Source organism: Astyanax mexicanus, chromosome 20, assembly GCF_023375975.1.
Source record: "Astyanax mexicanus isolate ESR-SI-001 chromosome 20, AstMex3_surface, whole genome shotgun sequence".
Taxonomy (NCBI): Eukaryota; Metazoa; Chordata; class Actinopteri; order Characiformes; family Acestrorhamphidae; genus Astyanax; species Astyanax mexicanus.
In genome coordinates, this window is record NC_064427.1 from 31,744,902 (window position 1) to 31,764,080 (window position 19,179).

The 19,179-nt window shown below is 34.9% G+C and overlaps 2 protein-coding genes across 2 annotated transcripts; both read right to left on the reverse strand.

The window, feature by feature from the left end:
• Window positions 1-1,674: 1,674 nt before the first annotated feature.
• LOC103045184 (carcinoembryonic antigen-related cell adhesion molecule 1-like) lies at window positions 1,675-10,395 on the reverse strand. The gene is made up of 8 exons (XM_049468972.1): window positions 10,139-10,395; window positions 6,940-7,263; window positions 6,552-6,806; window positions 5,135-5,296; window positions 4,232-4,267; window positions 2,617-2,649; window positions 2,440-2,498; window positions 1,675-2,324 (listed from the first exon to the last, which is right to left on the reverse strand). The coding sequence occupies exons 1-8, from the start codon at window positions 10,188-10,190 to the stop codon at window positions 2,109-2,111; spliced, it is 1,137 nt and encodes a 378-aa protein (XP_049324929.1). The 5' UTR covers window positions 10,191-10,395; the 3' UTR covers window positions 1,675-2,108.
• A 93-nt stretch (window positions 10,396-10,488) lies between these two features.
• On the reverse strand, window positions 10,489-18,394 carry ift46 (intraflagellar transport 46 homolog (Chlamydomonas)). The gene is made up of 12 exons (XM_007258128.4): window positions 18,241-18,394; window positions 16,449-16,545; window positions 16,300-16,376; window positions 16,069-16,217; window positions 15,171-15,245; window positions 14,927-15,020; window positions 14,525-14,653; window positions 13,780-13,898; window positions 13,034-13,100; window positions 12,756-12,816; window positions 12,581-12,666; window positions 10,489-11,140 (listed from the first exon to the last, which is right to left on the reverse strand). Exons 1-12 carry the CDS (start codon window positions 18,262-18,264, stop codon window positions 11,048-11,050), a joined length of 1,071 nt encoding a protein of 356 aa, XP_007258190.2. The 5' UTR covers window positions 18,265-18,394; the 3' UTR covers window positions 10,489-11,047.
• Between the last annotated feature and the right edge of the window lie 785 nt (window positions 18,395-19,179).

Consider the following 19,179-nt stretch of genomic DNA (forward strand, 5'->3'; position numbering starts at 1 on the left):
TTTTACCTGCATAAAGCTTTAAGCTGTATCATCAGTCTAATGATAGGCAGAGAAAAGTCTCTTACTACACAATGGTCAAGGGCTGGTTAAGGTGATATTACCTGGTGATGGTGTTGTGTGTTTTCTTGTGTGGTTTTCTGTGAGTGGGTTTGCAAAGGGTTTGGCTGTTTATGGTTCATTGTGTAAAACAGCTTATAATGTTTCAGTCAATTTGTGGATCAAAGAGTAGCTTTTTTGACAGGCTGACATTTTGTTTGGCAAAAAGTGCTGTTAAAGAGCCACTAAACCCAAAACCATATTTTTATATTAATATCTGAAATGTGCTCCTTTCAAGTATTGAAACATACCAGTCCTGTTTAACAGTATTTTAAACATTTTCTAACCTTTAAAAAATGCTTTTATTGTGGTAATTTCTGCCTCTGCCTTTCTGCCTCTCACAGTTTCCACTGTGCTTTAGGCGTGGTACACAGACACATCACATAATGCAGATCAGTCAATCAATAATACCGCCCCCCTGCTGAAGTCCAACCATCTGGGTCTTACCGCTATCAGAGGCACACTTCTGCTGCTGCAGCTCAGCCAATCAGCTCTCCCTCCTGACCTGCTTCTAAACCCATACTTCACCCAGTGACCCTCCCAAACTATCCCTCTCATTTTTTAGCCCTCTCAGAGGGTTAAGTGGCCCTTTAAAAGCAGTGGGATGAATATATTTATTTTAAAACGGTGGAAGTTCCGCTTAAATGAGAAGTGAGAAGTTTTAGGCTGGCTAGGTTTGTGTGGGGGTCAACTGAACTGTAATGTGATGACTGGTCTGTGAAAAAGATTTTGGTTTGAGATTAAAAAGAATGTGACATTTTTACATTCTACTAAATACTCTGTAAAATCAGGCTGTGCTGATCTGTGTTGACACATTTAAAGTAAAAACATTTGTGTAAAAAGTGTAAAAAGTATAACATGGTCAAGCTAATTTAGCTGTAATCCAGCTAAACCCAGCACATGACTGACCTTTAACAATGAAATGTGGTTGAAAAATGTATTTTAACATCTAGTGGTCAAAACTAATAGCTATAAGGTGAACAGTGGGAATTTTAGAGGGGATGAGATGACAATCACAACTGATTATTTAGTAGCAAATCATTATCAAATAGAATATATGATAATATGTTTAATAATATATTTTTCTGTTTATAAGTGAGAGCTAAATTAACGCTTTTAGGCATAACTAGCACAACCAGTATATTAGTTTTATGGTGATAAAAATTACACTATTTTAATATCTTTTTTTCTTTTCTGACACCAGTTCTGGTACTGAAACTTTGAGTGTCAGCTGATATTACCATTATTTATTTGTTTTATTTTATTTTATTTTATTTTTTGAAAACCACAAACCTTAAAAATTTGTTATTTTTCTAAACATGACCATCTAAAACTTCCATTAAAACAATTGCTGTAAAACAACTGAACTGCATTTTCTGAAGTTATGAAGGTTCATCTAATACCTCTTGTGACTCAGATTTAAGCCACTTCCATATGTGGTTCCTTTATAAAGCTACAAGTCAACGCTTAAATATGAGTTTTTTTGTTGTTGGTGAAGAAGGCGACCATTATAAAACTAATTAGTTCAAACTAATAATTTTGCTGAATTATAGGGATAAATACAAAATACTAAAAAGCACAACTTGTACAAAATCACAGCATTTTGTATTAAGTTAACAAGCAGAAACATTAGTTACAATGAAAAAAGTGCACACATGCCCAGTGCAGGGTAAGGCAGCCGTTGCTGCAACACCCTTGGAGCACAAAGGGTTAAGGGTTTAACAGTGGGAACTTGCTGAACTCGGGTTATGAACTCACAACCCACAAAGTTAGGTAATATAGATATAGTATAGATATAATTTTAAGATAATTCTGTGTAAACTTAAACTTCACAGGATCAGGGCTTCTTGGCCAGGACTGAAAAAACACTGAATGAGAAACACAAAACCAACTTCCTCAAACAATATTCATTGAATACACTTAAAAGGAAAGGATGGCACCACACTTCTGCAAAACTTCTAATGAATTATCCTGGTGTTGCACCAGTTTACAGTAAACCTAAATACTGTAGTTTAGTCACTAACTACTGTTAGCATGCATTCTGTCAGAGCCGCTGCTTTATTGACTCCTGTGTGGTTTTGAAGGGGCTTCTTGTTTGCTTGCATTTCTGCAATGGTGGAGTAGCCAGCCTCTTCATCCTGTTGCTTTTCGGTTAGCTTAGCTTTTGGCTTTATGAAGTCCGTGTAGACATATGGCAGAGTGTTCACTATCGGAGCATCAGGTTCTTCCTGCAAAAAGTCAGACGATATAAGTGCATGATTCCAAAATCTCTTTATCTGGTGAAAAAATTCAAGTGACATTTAAAGCAAACTGTGCTGCACTCTGCGCTGTGTCAAATCTTACATCAAATGAAGTTTCTTGTACTTGTTCTTGTGGACAGTTGGGCTCATCATATACTGGCTCTGTGAAAGCAACACAAAGTAAAATAATTTCACAAAAATTAATTCAAACAGTCTATGAGATTGAGATTACATGATTTTTTTATGTAAAAAAAAGTGTATTCTGTAGAGGGCATCATACCTTCCATGGCAATATCATTTGTTTTTCTATGACCTAAAAAAAAGACCATTACAAGAATAAAATTTTGTGAAATTGACTACATTGAAGCTTTTACAACTGTCATAAAAAAAATCGGAGTAATTTTGAAACATTTCTGCATCAAGAAACACAACAATAAAAAACTCACCACGTAAAAAAATAACACAAAAATGGACAGAAATCTCTCTTGTGTGACAGCAATAATAGGTAGTTGTGAAAGAAACATATATACGTGTATAACACACTACACACTAATCAGAAAAGGTATGTACTATATACTAAGCTTAAAAATGCAGGTTTTGAAAGGGAAGTAATTAATTGTTGCTATGCCAACATACAGAACATTTCTCATTTTTACAGATGTGAAGAGCTTCTTCAGATAAGAGAAGCTACTTTCAGACATGAAGAGCTCCAGAGTAACTCCCCTTGCATTGTGGGACAACAGTATCCATGGTAACCACGCTTAAATATGACTGATTCTAAGTATGATTGTTTATTTTCCTAATTTTCTACTGAATTTCTTCCTATTAGCTCTGGCCAATTATCCCACCTATTTAGCTGATAGACAGCTCTATATCCCAATTACTAGTGATGCCTTAACACTAGGAGGACACATGTGTAGCCAATCACCGCCTCTTTTCAAACTGCTGCTGGTGTAGTGTTGCCGAGTAGCATAGCAGCACGTTCGGAGACAAGCGCAGCAACTTCATTCCAATCCATCAGCTCACAGACGCTGACTCACTTTGCGCTGACCAACATCACCTTTGAAGTAATGTGGGGAGAGAGCGTCATCTACCCACCCAGAGAGAGCAAGGCTCCAGCAGCTGATGGCAAACTGTATGACAAGGATTCGAATTAGCAATCTCCCGATCATAGTGCCAGTGCCTTAATCCACTGGACCACCTGGAGCCTTTGAGTATATTCAAATGTGATGCTTTATAAACACTAGGTACAGCACTGCTTATTTAAAAACTAGTTAATATTGTTAATTGCTAAATTACTTTGTATTTAAATCAGTAAGAATCTCACTGGAACACAGTGAGCATTGCCGGCAAGCCAAAGCACTCCATCAACTCACAGACGCCTTGTGCTGATCGACATCACCCTTTGGCACAATTTAAACTGCACCGTTCACAGTTTAAATGTATAAGCACAGGTACAGCCTTCCCCTTAATACTGGACCACACCGGGACAATTAAGAGAGCACTCAAATACATCAAACATCTATACTCCTACTTTTAGGTACAGGACAACCAGACTCAGACAAAGCAAACAACCAGACATTTACGCACAATTAAAATCTAGTACATTTATTGGTGATGCCTATTACTGTTGCAATAATGCACAGTGCACTTGACACTTGATAATGTTGTTTCCACAAACTGCACTTTTATGTCTAACTCTCATCTTTCTTAAATCTTTCTTAAAAGTTTGTCTAGTTTAATGTTATCTATAGTTTTCCTCGTCTCAGTAATCAGTAACTGTCTTTATTGTACAGCGTAACTGCCTGTTTTACTGTGCATATGACAATAAACTGTTGAAATTTGAGCTGATTACCTCTGGGATGTACCTAATATCTTTATGTGGAAGAAATTACCTTTTCTTCTGTTAGGTGAATCTCTTCTACAGAAACCTGTCAACATTGTAAAGAGAAGACAATGCTGTTAGGTAGTTGTCTTTTGATACTCCTGTTTAAATGGTTAAAAATAATTTCAGAAAATAATCAAAATCTAATGTACAGCTCTGTAAAAAATGAAGAGACCACTTCAGTTTCTAAATCAGTTTATCTGATTTTGCTATTTATAGGTTTATGTTTGAGTAAAATGAACATTGCTGTTTTATTGTATAAACTACAAACAACATTTCTCCCAAATTTTAAATAAAATTTTGTCATTTAGAGCATTTATTAGCCGAAAATGAGAAATGGCTAAAATAACAAAAAAAAGATGCAGAGCTTTCAGACCTCGAATAATGCAAAGAAAACAAGTTCATATTCATAAAGTTTTGAGAGTTCAGAAATCAATATTTGGTGGAATAACTGTGGTTTTTAATTACAGTTTTCATGCATCTTGGCATCATGTTCTCCTCCACCAGTCTTACACTCTGCTTTTGGAGAACTTAATGCCGCTTCTGGTGTAAAAATTCAAGCAGTTCAGCTTGGTTTGATGGCTTGTGAGCATCCATTTTTCTTTTGATTATATTTCAGATGTTTTTAATTTGGTAAAATCAAAGAAAACTCATAATTCTTAAGTTGGCTCTCATTTTTTCCAAAGCTGTAGAATCAGTAACAGATTCACTAATGTGAGTCTGATTATTATCAAGAATACATCCCTATTATTACACATAGTACCTTTAACACATTGATAAAAATGTTTTGCATATAATCTGCCACATGATAAAGAACCAATATCACCATCATCGACTTTATCATTATCGTTATTAGACAAAGCAAGCATGTATTTTATGTATTTAATGTGGTTAATGAAAAACAGAAAATTACATTTTCTGCAGATGCAAATTAAAATGATGCACACAAGCAAGGTGGAAATAACTGCAACTCCAAGTCCAGCAAAGATCAGGAACTCTTGTCGTTGTTGTTTTTCTTCGTTTACTTCTTCTTTTTCTTCTTTTTTTACATTGTCCTGACAAATTGTAGTGTTTTCTAGAATTAAAAGTATACAATAAAATTATGTGAATAATACTTTTTCACATTTATAAAAGATTTTAAAATTGTCTTTCTAATGTATTTGGCACTCTATTAGAAGAATCAAGTACCAAAATTGTATATAAACAGTATCAGTCAAACATTTAGACACACATTTTCATTATTATTGGTTCTTTATTTGTATTGTTTAATACTTTCTAGATAAAATATTAAAGACTTTAAAACTATGAAGGAACACATATGTAATTATGTAGTAAACAAAAAATGAGTTTGGCCTTCACAAACAACTGACATAAAAACTTAACACAGGCATGGTAGTTCATTCCTGTGTTATTTGTGTAAATATCACATCAGTGTTATATGCTTTGCCCAGTAATTCAGAGCTAAGGAACAAATGATTAGAATTTGTCTATGGAGGAAAAACACCACCAGCGAAGTACAATTGGGATAGGTAGGTTTATGTTTAAAACAATTCTGCATTAAACATTAGTTTAAACATTAGTTTAAAGTAAAAATCCACCCGGGGTTTTGTTCCAACTATCTGGGCGGCTTTGCTGCGACTCAGCCAACAAAACCTGTGGTGGATATTTACTTTCTGGACCTAGACTACCCACCTCTATGTGTTTAGATGGGTTTACATAGGATCTCCGATGGATTTTGCTTTTTACAGAGACTCTAAGACTAGGGTTTTTCCTTCTCACTCCATCGAACTAAAGCACCGGTACACCGGAATACTGGAGCACTTTTTGTCACAAAAACCAGCTCACATGGCATTCGTTCATACTCGAGCACCTCCAAAACCCCTTAAAGATAGATGGAGAACCATTACAGGTTCTAGAATATGAAGCCGACTAAGTGAATAAGCCAAGAGTGGGCATCAAGTCGTTATTAAAACAAAAGGGGCTATTTTAAAGAATCTGAAGAATCTAAAGTTTAAAACACATTTTTGTTTGATTAATAGGTATCTGTTACTTCATGATTGCATATGCGTATCTTTATAGTTTTCTGTTTTTTTTCAATGAGAAGCGATGTGTGCAAACTTTAAACTGGTACTGATATATGTATATATTGGATGTTTGCTTGCATAACTGTTATTAATGTGTTATGTTGTTTTTTGGTGTACTGTTATTTAAGACATTAAAACTAATAATGTCCCAGAAATTCCTAACATGTGCCTTTAAGATTGCATAAGGTATTACTTTTTCAAATATCAGTGTTTTGTCAGCTAATATCTGTATCTAAATGATCTCACCTGTGATGTTCACATGTGCCTCTGACGTCCCAGCTTTATTTGAAACCCGACAGGTGTACGTGCCCGAGTCTGAGTGGTTCAGGTTAGACACATGCACAGTCAGGTTCCTCTCACTGATGCTGATTCTCTGGTCATCTGGCAGCAGGAGGCCGTTCCAAAACCAGCGCAGGTTCAGAAACTGTCCTCTCACCTCACACCTCAGGGTCAGAGTGCAGTTAGAACTGGACACAGATATCCTTAATGCAGTCGCAGGAGCTTAAAACAAAAATCACAGTCATTTTTTTGATAATGTTCTGCTTCTACTTAAAACAAATCAACAGCAAATAAATAAAGACAAACAATTAAAAAAACAAAAAAAACAAATGCTATGTGCTGGAATCATACTCACATAGTACAGATAAAGTGATGTTACATGGCTCTGTCGAACCATTATTAAACAATAATTTATTCTGATAAACACCTTCATCTTCTTTTGTCAGATTAACAAAAATAAGACTCCTATTCTCTTTAATAAACTGAATATTTTGGGAAGAGTTGAAGAAGCATGAAGTGTCACTTGACTGTTCAAATGTATATAACAGACGTGTTTGTGTTGAACTTTTATATTTAATCCATTCCACTCTTTTCACAGTTTGTTGGGGTCTATGGCATGCGTGGAGCTCCACTCGACCGTGTAACACACCCTCCACATTACGCTCACAAATCCCTCCACCTGCAAAATAATGTCAAAAATATGTTTGTTAAGGTATCATTTGTTGTTCTTTAAACAATGAGACCTGAATCAGGTAATCTAAAACAATGTATTATTAATATACATTATACTATGCTTTAAGCCTAATTCATTATTTTATTCAAACATAATTGGAGGTCTATTTTTGAAAATCACTAGTAATATAATTTCTAACACCCTGTAATGCAAGTTATTTAGTGCTATTTAGTAAGGCTGCACAAATACAACGTTTAAGCATCGTCATCGAAATGTGCACAAGAACAATAGTGCAGTAGCCACATCGCAAGACATGCCGTATAGGGCCCAGTTATATTTGCAATGCGGAAGGCATGGACAGAATCATATAAAGACAAATACCCAAGTTAGAATAAACTAACAAAAAAAAAAAAAAAAAGCTGAATATCGGAATAAAAAATCCGTAAGTCAAACCTGCCACAACTTGCTTAATCTTAAGAACTATTTACCAAAATTTTCATAATAGATTATTTCATATTGATTATACTTTGAATATTTGATACATAAAGAGACTAATTATAATAATTATGAGATTGGACCATTAAGGGCTGGAGAAATCTGGTAAAAAATATTGTTAATATCTCAATATTTCACAAAATATTTTTTTTTGTATACATTGTGCAGCCCTTTTATTTAGCCTCTAATGTAAGTATAACCTGTAGTACATAAAATGTACCTTATTCAACTCCTTATACACCTTATATGTTTTTTAATAACCAGATGCTAATTAGTTTGTCGTTCCTATATGAAACACATACTGATTTAATATTAGGCAACTTGCTGTGATCAACTGTCACAGATTTACTTTCTAAGGATAAAGCTTTTCATAATGAACACATAAATGTAAAATAAAAGAAACAATGTAATGATATAACTATAATTCTTTTGCATACTCGTATAACTTTTCGCACTGATTGTCTCTAGTGATCTATGAAGTACCAGTTGAATGGAAAAAAAAAGTCAAAAATATCAATGCAAAATATTTAATACGAACTCAAGTTGTTTTTATGGTGTCATTTAATTAAAAAAAGAAAAAATCTCTGATTAATTATTACTAACCACAAGTGAAAAAAAAAATATATATATATATATAAATAACCCTGTCTGATGTTGTTGTTTTACTTTATTATATGTCATGGTTTTGTGATTTTAAAGGGATAAAACAGGGAGTGGGGAAAATAAGTATCTTATACGCTGCCAAGTTTTTCCACCTACACAGAATAAAGAGGTCTATCATTTTTATTGTGGGTTCACATTAATTGTAAGAATCTAAAAAAAAATCACATAAATGATTTTTAAATAATTAATTTGCATTTTATTGCATGGAATAGGTATTTGATCACCTTCCAACCAGCAAGAGTTCTGGCTCTCACATAATTGTCTTTCTTTAAAAAAGCTATTCCTCCTATTCTGTAAGTATTACCTGTATTCATTGAACCTGTTTGAACACGTTACCTGTATAAAAACACCTGTCCACACAATAAATCAATCAATCACACTCCAATCTTTCCACCATGACTAATACCAAAGAGCTGCACAAGGCTGGGATGGCTACAGGACAATAGGCAAAATAGAGCTTTTTTGCAGCAACACCACTTGCGCTGTTCAGAGGAAGAAGAAGGATGAATACAACCTCAAGAATACCTATCCAAACGTGAAGCATGGTGGTTGGAAATATTATAATTTGGAGGTGCTTTTCTGCAAAGGGGGCTGCACCGTATTATAGGAGAAGATGGATGGGGTCATGTATTTATACAACAACCTGTGTTTTTCAGTAAGAGAACTGAAGATTGACCATAGCTGGGTCTTCCAGCATGACAATGACCCCCAAAAAACCACAGCCAGGGCAACTAAGGAGTGGCTCTGTAAGAAGCATTTCATGGTCTTGGAGTGGCCTAGCCAGTCTCCAGATCTGAACCCATCAGAAAATCTTTGGAGGGAGCTAAAAAAAACAATGTTGGTCAGCAACAGCCCTTAAACCGGAAAGATCTGGAGGAGATCTGTATGGAGGAGTGTACCAGGTCTCTGCTGCAGTGTGTGCAAACTTGGTCAAAAAGTAGAGGAACATCTGAACTCTCTAATTGCAAAGAAAGCTTTTTGTACCAAATACTAAGATTTAATTTTTGTATTGTAAAAACTATTTTTTCAAACAATCAATTGCAAATTAATTATTTAAAAATTGTTTTTGTAGATTATGTCTCTCACAGTTGAAGTGTACATAAAAAAATCACAAACCTCTTTATTCTTTGTAAGTTGGGGAAACTTGCAAAATCGGCAGCATATCAAATACTTATTTTTATCATTGTATATGGTTTAATCCATTCAGCGTAAATATAAAATAATCTTACTTCCTTCTAAGCCGTAACAACTTAATGTTTACATTTCTAAATTAAATATGATAGATTAGATACTACATTTGTGATGCAAATATAATCCTTTTTAAACACACATTAAATACTTAGTGATTTAAGTAAAGAATGATAAGTATAACCTTACTTTAGAATATAAAACATTGATAGAAATTTATGTATTTCGTATTATTATACTTTATGTCCAAAGCTGAAACAGACTTACCTAAAATCAGTAAACAGGGCATTACATTTAACCTATATAAATTAAACCAATTATGCAATAAGATAATGATAATAAGATAATTAATAATATTTAATACGGTTACTAACATATTTAGAAATTTATATTTTTAGTCTTTGACAAAAACAAGACCTTTAAAAAACTAATTTGTGTCCCTAAAAATAAAGAGTTAAAGTGTAAAATATCATAAAACAAATCAGCATACGTATTATTACATAGTGTGCTGTTAGAGGAATAAATACACTCTTACCAACAAATGACCAAATTAGAAGCATCAAAGTGATAATGTGACCTCCAGGCATTGTAAATATAATCCTGAGTTATGATCCAGGCTTCTGTTCAACCAACTCCATACCATAAATGAACGATGAAAAGAATCTTAGTAGAACTTATAAATCACACCCTCAAAATCTGCTGTGGGTCAGCAGAAGACAGAAACTCTCTCAGCACGTATAGAACACTGATGAGAGAGGAAGATAACAGCCTACAGATGTGTTTAAGTACACACACTGTGAAAGCACGCAGTTGCTCAGTCTACACCACGTGGTTTCATGCAGTCTCATGTGAGTCAGAAATAAAGGAAATGACAACTGACGCTGCTTCTGAAGAAATAAATCTTTATTTGAAAATGTAACAGGATGAAGAAACATCTTAATTTTTAGCACAGTGTCAGAGAACAGCCTGGCTGAACATGCCTTCACTCCAGTAATGGAGAAGAAAGCAGGTGTGTGGGATATCTTACAAAAACAAGCACAATAAAAAAAAACAAACACAATTAAAGCTAAGTGTATAACATTATCTGAATTAATAAAACCACAACACTGCTCTAAAATCAAAGTACACTATTATAAATAAATATGCTTCACCTGATTATTTGGGCAAAGCTATAGAAAGAAATGTTTGGTTTCATAAGAACCATTTTTTATAAAAGAGAAGAGAGTGTAAAGAACCTTTAATTTGGGTGAAAAAAAAGATTACAACCACTTCTTTAAACCTGTAAAAGTGATTATATGGCATCACTCAAATAATTCTTTGTAGTGTTATGCTGTGAGCTGGTACAGAAAATCTGTATTACCGTCCATTTATGCATGGTAGTGATCGTCTGGCCTTTAAGGAGTTATGAGCAGTTTCACAATGTCTTTGTGGTTGGGGAGGAAGATCACTCTAATGTCAGAGTCTCTGCTTCTGCTGTACCGGTGCGTGGAGCAGACGAAGTGGTGGACTTGTGGCCCTCTGCTAACGCCTTAAAGTGCTATACACAGGAAGAGGGGAAATACTCAGTGATGTAATCTCATGATCAGTGATGTAAAATAAGCATTTTATGCTAAACCGCACCAGTACATTCAAAAGTTCCAGATGAGTGATAACACATGAACAAAATATAAAACACCTATAGAATATAGTCTCACATTTTTAGCATTCATTCAAGGCTGACAATAAACTGTGCTGCTTTAAGTTCAGTTAAACTCCTTAACATGCCAGTATTTTTGTCAAATTACTGCCTGATATTACACAGCTATAGCTTGAGTATTTTTCTTAAAGCATTACATATAAAAGTTTCATGTTGGATAAGAAACATTACTGGAAAAAAGAATATTGTAAAATAGTAGATCTGCAACTGCCAAAACATAATGAATAAAATCATAAAATTGGCACTTTCCTGACCTTAGTATATTCCTAAATACAATTTTTTACAGAATTTGGGGTTGATTCCATTTTAAAACTGAGCTAATTTTTTTAATAGTACAGAGTGAACTGTCCTGTAGGAGAAATTCTCCAAAGCTCTCAAAGTTTCAGAATATAAATAACTTATTTTACTGCAGATATAAAAGGTTTTGTATCACCTACACCTGTAGCCCGTACGCAGGCCAATGTCTGATACAGGGTTAAATACCACTGACTGTGAGTTTCTTCAGTTAAAGATGAACAGATAAAGCTCATGTTGGTTGTAACACACTATACTACTGTGACTGCACTTCTCAAGTGCATGCAACTTGCAAGTTCAAATGAACTACCCAGTAAAGATTCTTGCTGAACCAAGCCTACACATACTTGTATCTGAAGAAAAAAAGTTTTCTTTTATCTCAGTGCCATATAACTTGTTTGCATTTTGTTCCTAAATGTTACATTCATGTTTTATTTTAATCTAATCTTTTTGTGACAGCATACTGAGGTTGCTAACAGCTCCTACTCTAAAGCTTCAAGAGGTGTCACAAAAAAAAAAACAACAAAAAAAACATTACACATACTAAAATGTTCCATTACATTTCTCAGTTTTTTCTACACTATAACAGACTAGACCTTTTCCTTTTTATGTTTTTAAACAGCTAGATAACAAATATTGTAATGATGCACAACTGCCACCAACTGGACGTGCATATAATTCACCTGTCTAGTCCTATATAAATACAAATGCTATTGCTTTAGTTCATTTAGGTACCTCTTATACCATAAAAACAACATGTCTGTCACAGAATTGTGAAATAAAACTGTAAGAAATATCAGTTTGTACTAACAGCTATTGTCTAAATTGTTGTTTAGGATAGCCAGCATTCTGAGGAACTTAATGTACAATAAAAAATAACTATATACAATAAAAACAAACTATGCACATTTGAAAAGGCACAAAACCAAAATAATACAACATAAGTATTAGGAAAGATACAAAAAAGGGTCCTTTTTATGCACTAACCTGGGAGTTCTTGAATTCAGAATAGAGTGTAAATAGGACATGGAGAGACTGGATTCGACTCTTATACACTGGAATGTCCAGGATACCTGTACAAAGTAATGCAGTTAGATCCAATTGCAAGGCATTTCAAATATTCAAGAAAAATATTACAAACTACACTCCTAAATCTACTCACCACATATTATGTCGATGTATTCTGCCAAGTCACAGTTAATATCTGCTGTAGGAAGGTTTACCTGGCAGTAGGAGAAAGGTTTTTACAAAAAATCATATTACATTTTACAAAAAATCATATTAAGATCTACAGTAAACTGACCTTCTCATACTACTTTGTATTATGTACTGAATACAGTCAGTACAGTCTGTATCTCTGGTAGGCCTTTCTAATAACAATTAAAGCAAAATTAATGCTTAGTTAAGTTAGTCTTCAACAGCCAGTATTTTAGTACTAACCTTGCCCAAAAGCTCTTCAAACTCAGGTGGCCACTCCTGCATCAAGGTATCAATGTCTGGCATGGATCTAAGAAAGAGAAACAGGTGCACATTAAAAAAAACATCACTTTGTCCACTTTTGTCTGGTAAAACTGGGGCACACCAACCTGACAAACAAATCTAGACATTTGGCTGGTATGTTATGCGTTGACCTGTGTTAGACTGTCAGAAGAAAATCTATTCTGAACTATTCTAATCTGTTCATTCTGATATTCAGTCATTTTTCTATCCCATTTTCTTCCCAGTTTACAAGGCCAATTACCCAACCCACTTATTAGGACAACACCAGGAGGGTGAAGACTAGCACACGCCTCCTCCAATACACGTGAAGTCAGCCACCGCCTCTTTTCAAAATGTTGCTGACTCAGTTCCAATACATCAGCTCACAGATGCCTTGTGTTGATCGACATCACCCTTGGAGTGATGTGGGGAGAGAGCTTTATCTACCCACCTAGAGAAAGCAAGGCTAACTGTGCTCTCTCGGGGCTCCAGCAGCTGCATGAACGGAATTGGAACTAGTGATCTCCCGATCATGACGGCAGCGCCTTAGTCTGCTGCTCCACCATTCGGAGCCCCTTCAGTAAAACTTCTAAATATTTAAGATAGCAGCAAAGATTAGAATATCCATATTTGTCTGTGTTTGTTCGAACAGTGTGTTTCAGTGTTTCAATGTGTCTGAAACTCTGTCTATGTTATAGAGCACTTGCCTGGTGTAGTGTACGGTAGCTGGTGGTTTGGAGCGGTGAAGTTCACTTATGCTTTCTATCCAGTTATCGATGGCTTTGGGGTTTTTCTGTGGGTTCTCAATACTCTTCACTTTCACCTCCTGTAAGAATTAAAAAAAACCAAAATGAGCTCAAACCTGACCTGACTTAATATGTTATTATGGTTCCCGTTATAAACTTAGGAAACAGTTGTTGTAAAAATGACGCAAACGCTTTTAAACCTGGCTGAGCATGTAAACTATGATAGGATATTAGGCGCCTTCATGAGGCTCCTGACTACGGTAGCTGTAAAGCTGCGACACCATAATATTATGTTGAAGCACAGTAAGTATTAATCCAAAGCTCCTAACTATGAGAGAGGGTGCTTTTCATAGGGGGATGCTGATTCCAGCACAACAGCTGTGCCTAAATCAGCACTCCCACCATGAAAAGCACCTTCTCTCGGAAGGGAGTGCAGGTGACTAGTTTCTTTTTCAGTGTTTATGGTCAAAATAAACAAACTAATGTCAGCCGATTATCTCAGCTTTCAATTCAAGCAATATAATGCACACTTCCAAGAGGGGGTGCTTTTTCTGGCAGGGGTGAGGAATTCGTAAAATCAGAGCGCAGTGTGCCACATAAAATTGGTTCGAGGTCAGTAACACAACTAGACACACAAACCACACAAATGCGAAACATACCACCAGACATGCACTTGAAAGCGTAATGTGAGTTTGTGTATACTCACAGCAACGTTGTGTTGTTTACTGTTCTCCGAGAGCCACAGGGAGAGCACTGTAGGATCAGACTGTTTGGCGCAGGGTTCATCCAAAACCAGCAGTCCCAGACCGTCTGCTTTTCCATCAGGCCGAGGAACCTGATTATCATAGACACACACCACAAACAACAGAAATGCATGAAAAAATATTTCATGTGTCTGTAGCTGCCTACAACTCATACGTCAAAGCTATAAAAAGTGATAAAGGTTTAAAATAAGACATAATTTTAAACAGGCGGTTATATATTGTCAAACATTTATGAAAAACAGAACAAAAGAAATGCTCCAAAACATTAGAAAGATGACAAAACTCATTTGACACAGTGTTCATTATTATAGCAAATTTTTGGCATAGTTATTCACTAGACTCACTTTAAGGAAAGCATCAATGTCCCCTACAGCTGGGATGAAGTCAGGAATGAATGGTCTCAGCTTATGGTCCAATTCTATAGTCTGTGGAGTGTATCTGAAAGCAAAAGCCATTCACATTAATAGACACACTTCAGGAGAAGACTGCTGGAATTTGTTGCATAAGTCTTTTTATTTGAGCCACAATTTAGATGTGAGACTTGGCAGTAGTTTGTGTGGTTTGTGTATGAAAGCAAAAGCTACTCACCGTGTAATGTACTGGAAAAGTTCTTTTATTTCTGCTGTAACGCGTAGATGGTCATAGTCTGCCGGGTCATATGCTCTGAGGGAAAATACACATATACACACATAGTAACTAGTCAGGAAACCTCAGCCTTTCACGTTCACTAAAATAGTGTTGTGTAGTACAAAGTTAGCAGGGCTAGGTTAGAAACTTTATGTTTAAAAAAAAACATGATCTGAACTGTTTGATTATCAGCCAGGCCTATCTGTCTGTTTGTGTGTCATTTTCATCGTTTTCAAATTCTTTCTTTTTTCCCTAATATGTTCATCTGCAGAGCATACTGCAGTTTTCACCTGTCAAATATTGGAAACCAACAATCTGGCTTTCTCATCAGAGTGTTCTTTTGCAAACAGTGAGCAACAATGAGAAGCTTTACAAGAGTTTACAACCCTTTTAAACGTACAAAAATACCAATTAGACTGCCCAGCTTTCATGTTTGTGCGATTTTATGCCACTTTTTTAGGAATTAATGGATGTTTTATACCAAATGAAATTTCATCCATGAAATTAGCCATTACATAATGCCAGTAAAATATATTTATTTTTATTTTATACATATATTCAACAGTAAAGAAGATTTAACTAAGTAAATATTAAGATTCCTATATAAATTGTTAAATAAAGTTAATTTAGATAAAGTTGATTTTTAACATTAAAAGTTCTGTACGTTTCCATTTGTTGTAATTTTACCACAAAAAATAATCCTAATTAAACAAAATATGTCAGAGGTGTCAGATAGACAAAGAAACATTACTCCTATTTACTCTTAAAATATTGTGATATTTTATCGTTTTTTTATGATATATTATAATGATATATATAATGTATTATAATCTTTCGTAATTGTCTGCATAATTCCTACCCTTCAGGAGCTGAACCTGGCTCTCCTTGCTCTTCATCAGAGTCAGTTTCATCACAGTCGTCATCATCATCATCATCTTCTTCTTCCTCCTCCTCTTCCTCATTATTTTCACTAGCTCTTCTTGGACTGCCAGGTGGTTCTTTCTTTTTCTGTATTTAATTTTCAATGCAAGTCAGTGCTTTTTCACAAAATTACTGAGGAAATGAAAGGGATGGTAAATGTTGAAGTTACCTTGGTATCTTCTTCATATTCATCACTGCTGTTGTTGGCCATGGTATTCAGTTGCTGTCTGCTCCTGTTCCTGAGGACTGAAATTACAAGACAATTTAGCCACTAAAAAATACATTATAAAGAAACAGTTGAATCAACGAGATTGTTACCTGATTCTCGTGGAGTTGGTGTGTACAAACTGGCAACCTCTTCCGAATCGTTAACATCCAGTGTCTCGTCAAATGTCTGGTTGGTTATGAGCTTGGTCTGAAAAACAAGTGAGGCAAATGGAGGTCACAAACACATACTCAGTACACAATTACATTACATTTTGTATATTAATGAGAAAAAATATGTATCATGTTGTTGCACACTTTATTAATAACAGTAAAGTTGGAAAGTGGGAAAAGTGGGTTATTTATATGGGCCCTAGAGTCAATACGTATGCCCACACCTTAATAAGTCTCGCTTATAGACCTTAACAAGTCATGGCCATACATTAGGATCTGGTTCCCACCCCTTAAAAGGTTGCCGTCATGCATTAGGATTTTGTTCCCACACCTTAATAACCACTGTGATCTTGTTTCCAAGTCTTAATAAGTCGCAGCTCCTTCAAGATACTGAGAAAACTATTCCACTATATCTGCCTCATGAAGCACTGAGATTAACATACCAAGAGTGTGCAAATCTGTCCTCAAAGCTAAATGTGGTTACTAATTCCTTTAGCGTTTAATATTACATTTCCAATGTAAAAAACCATGTACAAAAAAAAACAACAATATTTTAACTGGTACTGTAGATTATGTTATGTAAAGTTATCTTAAAGTCTGATTTTGCAATCACTGACTTTACACACTGAAATCACCATGGAACCAATTAACGCCAACCTAAACTATTTCAGACCTGAATTATCTCCTGTGATTAAAAAAATGTAAGAATGCTGTTTTCTGTCTGTAATAAACAGAAAACACTAATATACTACTATAAAAAAAAATATATATAGCAAACAAGTCCGATTAACTAGAATATTTAATAGTTTATATTTTATTTGATTTATTTATTCCATTGTATTGTAAGCCTGTGTGTAATATTTTATATTTCATATCGACCTTGTGTTCTAAATCGCATTAAATTAGTAAAACATTAGTTGTTACTTTGCCTCAATGGCTCTAATAACGTTACTACTGTTTTTCAATGAAGTGGATGAGGCCAAGCTACTGTTTCATTCGTTTATAAACATGTTCATTGGCTGGTTCATGGGTTATTGTCTATTCTGTTAGACAACAGCTCTCAAATAGTGTTATGTGCAACAAAACATTTTAAAATAAAGAAAATACATGATATACATTGTAATGGATGCAGGGTCTGAAAGGGTTAAGTGTGTAACAGTGAGTAGCTAGCTTATATTTTTTCGTGAGACCTAAGTTACATTTCATTTAAATGCTTAAATAGAACAAGGAAAACATTTTCACCACTTCAGATATTCAGATTACTGATTATAAATTAATGGTAACTAGCTAGTTAGCCATGTTATTAGACAATAGTTCTAGCTACTGCGAAACGACATAACTAGCTATATTAGCTAGCTAACTATCTGTTAAAGATATTCATTAACCATCTCACTAGCTAGCTAACTAGCTAATAAAGCGGGTTTGGTTTGCATAACCTTACTTAGTTAGCTAGTTAGGTTACTAGTGCTTACTAAGCTATCTCAAATCAATCGCCAAGTAGTGAACGCAGCCAGCTAACCGCTACCCTTACCAAGCTAGCTAGCGTTAGCCTGATCAGGCAGGCAGGAGCCAAAACTAGAGCTGGATTAGTTAAATAAAGATATTTATTACATTGTAAGTTCGCGTGTAGAAGCCAGTTCAGCGCAGTACAGTCTTATAATTACACTGTGGCTTTAATATGTCAGCTTTGGCTGGAAATTTCGCTCAGCGGAGCTAAAAAACATAGCGTTACCTTCTGTCGCTCAAACCTCTCCATGAACGCAGGCGGTGTTCCGTTACCAGGAGACCGATCTCGCGATGCTCCTGGAGACCAGAGGGCAGTAAACACACAATGCTTAACTGCTGAATAAGAGTGATCGGTTCCATCCACACACTGACTTTCACTAAAATAACACTGAGATTAGCCCTAAAAGATACTATTATAGTAATAGAAGATACTCCTGAGGGGTTTATTCATGCTTCCAAGCTAGATAAAATAATATAAAAAAAATAAAAATAATATAAAAGTAAAAAGAAAAAGCAAAAAAAATAACTCTAATACATCTTCAGTTAATAGTTGATTTATTAGAGTCTAGAGATATTTAGGAACAAGGTATGGACCCTCTGTAAAAAACAAAATCAGTGACACACTTCTTGTGTATCCCTTATAAACGGTTCCCCACAACAAACAGTACTATTTCAAAATGTAACAATGTTGTGGTACAAAAAATGATATACAAAATAGAAAATAATAGATACTAGAAAAAACAGCAACAACATAACCATTCCATTTTGGAGATCATCATGCTATTGCCTCTCCAGTGCACCTGTTATCAATTTCATTTGCACAAAAGCAGGAGAACTGTGTTCACAAGTCGGCAGATTGATGTCCCTGAAGTTTAACTGACTGTGTGTTATACTGTAATGATTAAATGTTCCCTTTATTTCTTTGATGAAAGTTGCCAAAAATGCATTCACACCTGACCTTTGGATGCACAGATGTATGAAATTACATACATACAATAAATTAGAGTAAACTCGAGCAGCTAAATATGAAATGTTGTAAATCTATTGCTGTGTAAAATCATTTTCATTTTATTTGAATTTGCATAGCATTTTTGTTGTTTTTTGTTTGTTTTCTTTTCGGATATTAAAATTAGACTGATATGGGCAATATTTGTTGAACTACTTA

Bases quoted from the DNA above. Each gene is read 5' to 3' on its own strand.
- ift46 (XM_007258128.4), bottom strand. From the start codon at position 18,264: ATGGAGAGGTTTGAGCGACAGAAG. The intron at 13,899-14,524 runs GTGAGTATACAC...TAATTCTTACAG, and splicing joins GTAAACAACACAACGTTGCT to GAGGTGAAAGTGAAGAGTAT. The intron at 13,101-13,779 runs GCAAGTGCTCTA...TCTCTTTCTTAG, and splicing joins GCTACCGTACACTACACCAG to ATCCATGCCAGACATTGATA.
- LOC103045184 (XM_049468972.1), bottom strand. From the start codon at position 10,190: ATGCCTGGAGGTCACATTATCACTTTGATGCTTCTAATTTGGTCATTT. The intron at 2,650-4,231 runs GTAATTTCTTCC...TCTTTTTTTTAG, and splicing joins TTCACCTAACAGAAGAAAAG to GTCATAGAAAAACAAATGAT. The intron at 2,325-2,439 runs GTAAGATTTGAC...GACTTTTTGCAG, and splicing joins TACAAGAAACTTCATTTGAT to GAAGAACCTGATGCTCCGAT.